General features: G+C 30.4%; 1 protein-coding gene across 1 annotated transcript; it reads right to left on the reverse strand.

The window, feature by feature from the left end:
• LOC128171580 (adhesion G protein-coupled receptor F5-like) lies at positions 1-8,158 on the reverse strand. The gene is made up of 14 exons (XM_052837375.1): positions 8,056-8,158; positions 6,337-6,431; positions 6,040-6,228; positions 5,151-5,222; positions 4,380-4,485; positions 4,150-4,287; positions 3,920-3,983; positions 2,743-2,845; positions 2,182-2,359; positions 1,469-1,538; positions 1,264-1,330; positions 567-1,095; positions 314-355; positions 1-126 (listed from the first exon to the last, which is right to left on the reverse strand). The coding sequence occupies exons 1-12, from the start codon at positions 8,147-8,149 to the stop codon at positions 1,006-1,008; spliced, it is 1,266 nt and encodes a 421-aa protein (XP_052693335.1). The 5' UTR covers positions 8,150-8,158; the 3' UTR covers positions 1-126; positions 314-355; positions 567-1,005.
• Between the last annotated feature and the right edge of the window lie 965 nt (positions 8,159-9,123).

A 9,123-nucleotide genomic window follows, 5' to 3' on the forward strand; every position in this document is an offset into this window, starting at 1 on the left:
CTTTGGTTCATTTGATTTAGATGTCGACGGGCTTGGTGAACTTATAGTAGTTTCTTTTGTCCCTCGCTCAGCGAAACTGAATATTGTACTCAAACTCGGGTATCTATTCCCTATGCCTTGCCTCACCTGACAAGAAATTGCAAATATAATATTTGCTGTAGATACTTTAATGAAATCCGCATAGATTTTTCTTTGAAATAAAAAGAAGAAGGATCATATCTAAATCAAGATTAAGATTTAAAAAAAAAATAATAGTCATTTTTATATATGTATAGGTACATAATAAAATGTATTACAAATTTTAAAAGCTGACCTTTTTGTCCAACAAAACGTGTGAAACAAAAATGAAGAACCCCTGAAAAATAGATATTTATTATAAAAATGGCAATGTGTAAGTAAAAACATGATTCTGATTTTTAAAACAACAAATAAAATAAAACTTAAGAAATAAGAAAGAAATAAAACTTCTTTTTTTCTAAGATAACTACCCCAAACACCTCTGCAAATTAAACAAAGTTAAAAAAAAAAAAAGCAAACACGAAAGAAACATGATAAAGATATCAAACCTGGAATGAATTTGCAATGACAAATAGATACTGAAACACAACTGCATTTTCGTTAACTGCCAGGATTCCGAACAGCCAAGTCACTCCTAGAACTGGCAGAAGTGTTCCAAGTGACCGCAGACCGGATCTAGTAATTATTGAAAATATTGTTTTATCAGAACGTTTTACAAATATAACATGTACGATTCCATGTTTTGTTATGCATGTATGTTAGTGAGTTTGTTGGTAAGAAGAAAAAAACTATGTACCAGTATTTTGTATGTTTTGTGGATACATGCGATATGTTTGTGAAAACTAGTATTATTTTATTATGTTAAACTTTATGTTTGATATTCAATTGTCGGATTATGATGGGACATAGGTACTAATAAAACAATTTTTTTTTCTACACTGCTAGTAAACCAAATTATATGAATATCAAGATTTTTCTTGATTTGACTCACGACGCTTTCCTCTGCAGTGAAGACCTTGCCACTATGCTTGAAGCAAACAACACCCTCAAAAGTGAAACAATTATAAGAATGTTGATCTGAAAAAAAAAAACTATTATTTTTTTTTTATAAAGAAACAACATTGAATTCTATGAGAAACATTTAAATTCAATGTCCTGAAAAATCACCAATTTTCTTTACGCTTTTGAAGAATTTGATGTGCAAGGAAAAAACTGAATAGTAGAATCTGTTGCTCAAGGACTTACCAAACTAATCAGACAGACTGGAATGATAAACAAATAGAGAGAGCCACTTTCGATGGACAACCAGCAGCTAAAAGGTTAAAAAAAATATTTCTTTACCGACTGGAGTCAGTGGTAAACATATTTATGGCAATAAATTCTGTATGTATGTAAAAGTAGATACATTCTTTAGTTCTTGCAAAGATAATACTATGTAAAATACGCATACTACGACTTTAGGTGGTATCCTTTACCCCAAAACGCTCCAAGATTTGTTGCAGTAATAATGACCGGTATACCTGCAAAATAACCGCTATGAGAATGAAACAATATCATCCTTATTTTTTTAATACTTACATCTAATTCCATATTGGTATTCTACGCAACTACCCGATCCTTTTTTTGACCAATGTATACCGTGTTGAAAGGGCAATTTAAATCGCTTTAACCCCCACCTCCTTCAAATTGCGTGAAATGAATTGAAGTAATCCCAACAATATTATGTATGAAGCTGAAGAAAATAATTAACCAAGTGCTTTTAAAAATACGTAAACATGTATCCATTTAACTTGTATATGGATACATGAACTTGTAATGATTCCATAGAAATTGTATTAGAATTATTCAGCTGTTTATAATATTTTGTTTATGTGAATGCATATGTAGTCTGAAGATATAATTCAAATGAGGGTTTATTTTTGTGATTATAGTTTATCCCACCAACCCCCCCCAAAAAAAAAAAAATTAAGATTTCATCGCATTATGATACAAAAAAAAAAAAAAAAAAAAAAAAAAATCGGTCACTTAAACGAATGTTTGAAAGGTCTATACGACTTTTTAAAATTTTAAAATTATTTAAATAAAACAAAAGGAAATATCTTACGATGAAAATATATCTAAAAGGTTAAATCCAACTCGTGAAAGGTTCATTCAAATACATACCCCAGATTCCACCCAGAAACCAACGAACCCTTGATTTAGACTGGAAGTTGTTTGCAACATACAGGGCATAGTAAGTCACTGTAATACTCATGAAGTAATATACACCTAATCCAAGCATACTGAAGAAGGTCACTAAGAAAAGGTAGTGGATAATGGCCGTTATCGCGACGCAAGCAACCTGGAATATAAAAATAATTAAACGCCGGTGATTATATATATACTCAGTGTCGGTACATGTATACAGATTATTATTTTACAAATATCAATCCAATAATTTTCAATATATAATTTAGGTACAATATTACATGATTGTTTAATGCATTATGAATTTTTGTGGACTATTTTCTTTCTTTATAGAATCTACGTACATGTATACATTAAATGCTTAAGAATTATATATTCACACATCGGTGACCAGAGTGTTTTACGTAATACATTGTATATTTTATTAATTTATTTTGAATGTTTTTTGGCAAGATCTACGTTTGTATTTTAATTATGAAGTTATATATGTACACACAAAAACCTATTACTTATCAAGAGGTAGAAATCGATTTTTACCTCATTCGATGTCTGTTCCACTGACGATATAAATATTGTATACGACAGTATTAACGATCCACAGATATTCAGCATCATGACGTTTTTGTCACTCCTTATAAATCTGAAATTTACATACAATTAGATGATTTTGAATTTCTGTAGTACATGTATACTCGTTGGAGTTATATTTGTGCATGAATGATACAAATTAGTCTTACATACCTCCATGTCAGGACGTAAATCAAAGAAGTAAGAAACGTAAAAGCTATGGAGAGAGCTACGCCAACAAGTGACATCGTTTTTAAGAATGGACTTTCTTCTGATACCTGAAATGTAGTCGAGATAGCTTGGAATATCAACAGCAAATTTCATTTTTAATTTCTTTGACTCTATTTGTATAAAAAAGGGGCATATACCTGAGTGTATGGTCTCATTAAAATAGCAAAGTTTGTGAGATGGTTGCAATGACAAACAGTTTTCCGACGATTTGTTTGTTTCACAATGCATCCTTCCTCTGACCATTTACTAAATAAAAAAAATGAATTAGAAATAAACCCACTTATTGCTGTAACTTTTGTATAAAAAAACCTTTAATTTTAAAATCAGAGAAAACAATTTGTTCACAATAACATACTTTAGATTGAAATCCCAGGAGACACATACAGCGCGCATTTCTGTAGACGTATTCTAAATAAACAATGAACGATACAAATAATATAAAAAACAGCTTAAATAAACCAATTGAATTAACCTAGGTTAATTGCACTTTACACGTCGGCAATAATAGGAAACTTTTAAGTTAATTTTACATAATAAGTTTATGTCAACTGTAAACTAAAATCACATATTTCTGACATCTTACTTTTACAGTGTGTCCAAACTTTAGATTGAGAGGTGGATTTAACACTCCTAGGTCTTCCTGTGTCGTGATGGACAATATTGGGGAATTGACAAAGTATCTTTGCTTAGACTTTTCCCCCTGTTTACCTTTCAACCCTTTACTGGTTGGTTTAATTGAGTTTCCAAAAAGATATGAGTAAGATGTATTAAGTTTAGTATCGAAGCAAATTAAACAAAAATCATACATTATGATAATATCAAATCAGATGTTTGAGTATTTGTCAGATTAACACAGATTTAGCTAGATGTAAATAAAGATTTAAACGAAAACTGAAAACTTGTTTTAACAGTTTACCTTTTAGAATCAGATCCCAGAATGTCTGACATTGTTTTATATAGAACAGCAACATAGTTGATCGCTTGTGGAAAAATTAAAAAAAAATAAATTAAAAAACATTGAAAGATTGGTTGATATCCCTTCCAGTATCAATAATTGTTATTAAATCTTGAATTAAATCGTGTTTTTACATAATTGTCGTTAACAATAAATGCATATAACGAACAAATAAATAGTTTTTGTTTCACCTTTTGTAGCGTTTGATGCTTGTTTTTTTAATTTAAGAAAGGTAGGATTTTCTTCGGAGTTTAGAAAAACGTTGTTTGATTGTTCATCCGGAAAACGTATTCCCGTTTCATCGATTTTTGCCCGGTTGATAACAAGCTCTTTAAAAAAAAAAAACATCAATTTATACAGCGTTTTTTCTTCTACATGTATTGGCAACTCTAAACGATAAGGAAATGGTTTTTTTTTTTACCAAAATTAGATCCGTTAAATTTAGTCGTTGTAATATTGTCGTTTCGGAGTGTAATCTTGCTGAAACGGTCCATATTTTTTAGGAGAAAGCTGGGGTCTTTTTCTGTCTAAAAGTAACAAACTTTGTAAAATACAAATTGATATTAGTGAGCAAATAAACCACAATGAAGCGTTATACTTTTCTGCTAGATGAATGCCATGGTTTTTTTTTTAACTTTTATTTCCTTACTTAATTTATTAAACTTTTCTTACATAATGTGTTAAAATTAAAGTTTCAGATAAATTTATCACTTGTCAATTTTTATTTAATTTGAGTTTTGGATTGTTTGTAAAATGAATATTTTACGCTTTAGAGATGTTTGGACTCTGTAACAAAAGAACAATCCCAAATACTTGACACAAAATACTTATTTACATTGAATATTATGTTTTTGTTCGTTTAAACGAAAGCGTATTCGAACTACTGTTAGAATTCTTTGTAGCACCTCACTCTGAAAATCAGTAAGTTTTGTACAATGACCTCGAACAAGTGTTGACCATGCACATACATTGTATGATCGAAAGCTGGTTAATATAATAAATCTTTCAGGTTTGACATTAAACGATGGATTGATTGTGCTCCAGGCCACAAGTATGCTCTTGTAAGTAATGACAACTTTTAACTTTGTCATATTTAGTTAATAAATACACAAATACAAGAATTTCATTAAAATTTTTATACCAAATGATTTGTTTTTAATTTATATTACAATATTGTATAATGTAAATTTACCTCTTTGCTTACAGTAGTCCAAGCGTTTGAGTTATTGGGCGATAAAATGTTATCAATAACAGCGTAAAATACCTGAAATTAATTAAAACATATAAAATATCGTTACTGTTAAATTTATAAGGAAATTGACATTATGAACGGTATTCTTTGTGTACATTGTAAGCTGTACATTGCGACATCCTAAAAGACATACTAATTATTCCAACACCGTGAAATATCTGTTCTTTTTTTTGTGTCTGTGCATTATTCAGGTATACGCTAATAAAGATAACATGAACATTATACATCAACAAATTAAGACAATGGACGTTTAGTGCAAATTGCGGTAAACATAAAATGGTCTTTCACCTAAAATCAGAGAACTGAAATAAGAGAGCTATTTGTAAATCTTTGTATCATAACTAGTTTGCTGATGATAATTTTAGTTACATATTTTAGAAACACAAGACTTAGTGAAACAGTTTATGAGTAAACGCTTCTTATGACACATGTTAATCGGACTATTTAGGCAAGATTTACATAGTGCTTTGAACATGTTCCATTGAATAAATTAAAAGGAGAAGGACGGAACAATGAATTGCCATTGAATATAAAATAAGCAAGTAGAATCACAAACGAAATTTACTTTGAACGTGTTAGTTACAAATTTATTCTACTGTTCTAAGTTTTTGCTGCAGGCAAAGAAAACAGGTACACGTACATTTTAAAATCATATCACTTCAACAAAGAAAATAATCGGTACTTTTGAGTGAAAAGGTTCAAAACAATTATTCAGGTTTGATAACGCGGGAAACGTTTTCGCTCACTTTTCACAATTTTTTTGTCTAACACTTTTTAATAATGAGTGAAGGAATGAGGGGTTATAACGTAGATAATTCCAGTACATGACCTCTTTTTCGATAGGAAATCCTGTAGCGTTGGTCACTGTTACAATCTTCTCTAAAACGCCTAGAGACGAACTCAGATCACCAGCACCGATTCCATTTCTTGACGATGTCAGGTTCTTCATCAGTCGTAGAGTATTGTTAACCGTCTCCTGGATTTGACCCCGTGTTTCATTTGCGATGATACTGTCCAACTTAAAAAAAACAAAACTTATATTGAAAGTTTTTTACTACAATAAAAAATGATTGATACACTCATGATGTTATTAGTCATAGTTTATGTATCATGTGAGGAAACTTACAAGTGACGATGCATTCACCAAAGCTTCGTTGGTGCAGTTGATAAAGTTAGGAGGTTCCCATTCTCCATGTTCATCACAAAATCTTGTTGCTACACCTAGATTAGATTTGTTTGTAAATGAATAATAAACATAACAAATAATACTGTGAGAAACATTCTTATATACCACTTTTTGGGAGTTGATTTTAATCAACTGTCCTATGCAGTTACTCTGGCAAACCCAAAGTGAAACAGTGTTTGGACCTGAGCACAAATCATCACCGCTGAGAAGACTTAGATCTTGAAAATAATGGATGAATTCGGTGAAATGTATGCTGTACCATTGGTTTTCAAGGAAACGTTTTTTTAAGTATCTTTTAAATACCTTCTAAATACCTTTTAAATAGTCAGATTTTATAAAGTACGAACAATTTAATTATATTTTGTAGTTGTATGTATTCCTACGCCAGTGTTCAATAAAGTTTCGTGCAACCAGACGCTCGGCTATATCCGTAAATCTCCGACAAGCAGAGAGTCTCTCTTCGTAGTCGGAGATTAACGGAGACAGCCGAGCGTCTGGTTGAACGGGACCATAGTTCAATATTGCGTGGATCCAGACGTGAACAATTTTTAGAAGCATTTCGATTACTGATACACAGTTTTGTGGAATGAATTCTATCTTTGAATATTACACAGCATGATTCATATAAAGTTTTCTCGAAATTCTTGTCTGAAAAGTTTAAGAATTCATACTATAAAAATGTGCGTAATTCAAATACAGATTAGAAACTACTTGCATGCATAATAATATATCATTGATTAAAACTGATAATAATCGATAAAATCAACTCCCGACAGTTCGTCAGTACTTTGATTAAAGATGTATATAATATCTTTTTTATTTTATTATTTTTTCGATGATATTCAAGAGAGCAAATAACAAAGAAAATTGTTATTTTTAATTAATATAATTCAAAAATCAAGAAGTTCCTGGTGATGTATCGAGAAATGTATTGACAAAATTCAAAAGAAAAAATAAGGACATTTACTCGAGGATGTCCTTAAACAACAATTTTAAAGCTGTTAAAGAATATTGTGTGAAAAATTCGACATCGGAATGAGTTGATTTATAAGATTATTTAAATGTAAGGAGAAGTAAATATTATCTTTTGTATTGTATCTTGTGTATATCTTTATACGATTCACGTTTATGCGCATTAACGCATGTGCGCAGGAAACGTTAAAAGCAAAAGAAAAAAAAAAGAAAAAAAAAAGACTCGACACCAAGTTTTCAAACGATCGTATCAAAATACACTTAGTGTATACTTATATAGGTACTAACATAGGTACTAACATTTTATATCAATATAGTGATTACGACGTAACTTTATTTAACTGAATAATTTTTGTAACAATAAATATTAATTCTTATGTATCTAGAATAATAAAGTATATAAATGTATGAATCAGAAATCTCATAATAAAGTCTTACGTATCCATCTTCGAAAACGTATCTTCTAGTCTGTGTGTGAGAGAGAGAGAGAAAGCGTGAGAGAGAGAGAGAGAGAGAGAGAGAGAGAGAGAGAGAGAGAGAGAGAGGAAGAGAGTACGTCGATGAACACACGTTTCTACACAAGTTATACATGTAACAATACACGGGTAGTTAAAAACTTAAAACTGTTTTTGCAATTTAAAAAAAATAACTGTATACAACTTTTTATAACAATTTGCCCTAGGCTACCTTTTTGATATTTAGGACACGGCTCTTTTAAAGTTATTCCCGCCATGGTAGTATTCCATAATATTCCATATATTTGTTCATCTTTGCAACTCATCAATTCTTTAGGATCTTCAAAACACATACATCTGTTAACTATAGCAAAATGTGTCATTAAGGAAATTTATTCAGTTCACAAATCTTTAAGAATGGAGATAATTTACTAATAAACATGTATAAATATACATGGGTGTAGAATGTCATTTACACATATGTTCTAATTTTTAGTTTATTTTGTTACGGATTTCAAAAGTCTAAGAATACACTTAAGCCCTTCTGTAGCAATATATTAAGTTTAGGTATCATTATTGTTACGAACCCTCGATGTTGAGGTACAAATATATGACGAAACAGTAATGCTTAATCTCCCAATAATGTTGAAGCAACATTATATATAAAAAATGGAAGTTTGAAACGTTAACATATCGTTATTATTTCATTCATAAATTTATTATTTCATGAGAAATAAATACCCAATCCATATTGATGTTTTGTATATCTCGAATCACAGCCCTGACAGGTGCCCGTCTTAACGTGACTTTTGCGACAATCGGGGTCAGAACAAGAAATGTAGCAGTCATCACCGTTGTATCCAGGTACAGGACACCCTAAGAAAATAAACCACTTTTTTTATTTTTTGGTTATAAAATTTAGGTTTGCTTTTAAGATAATGAACTATTGATCTTTTTCTCTGAATATTGACAGTAAATGATCTCAATTAATTAAATCTAAAGCAGAGCTATTTTTTCTTATTCTTGATAATATAAGACGCATTTTTTTTCAATGACGAAATAAGTAGTCTGATTATTATTGTAAAAACTTCAAACAGTAACAAAATAAGTAGCTGATAAGGGGTTTTTATGGTGTGTCAAATTATTGACTGGTAAACACTTTGTTTCAAACTCTGATTATATAGAATGTTGTTGCTGATTTCACAATCGACAATTATAATGCGTTCTCATTTCATGTAAACAGTATAACTTGCCAATTATTCATCTTGTTCATTTACAATGACAATGAGCTTGGCATGGA

This window comes from Crassostrea angulata, chromosome 2 (genome assembly GCF_025612915.1).
Source record: "Crassostrea angulata isolate pt1a10 chromosome 2, ASM2561291v2, whole genome shotgun sequence".
Classification (NCBI taxonomy): domain Eukaryota; kingdom Metazoa; phylum Mollusca; class Bivalvia; order Ostreida; family Ostreidae; genus Magallana; species Magallana angulata.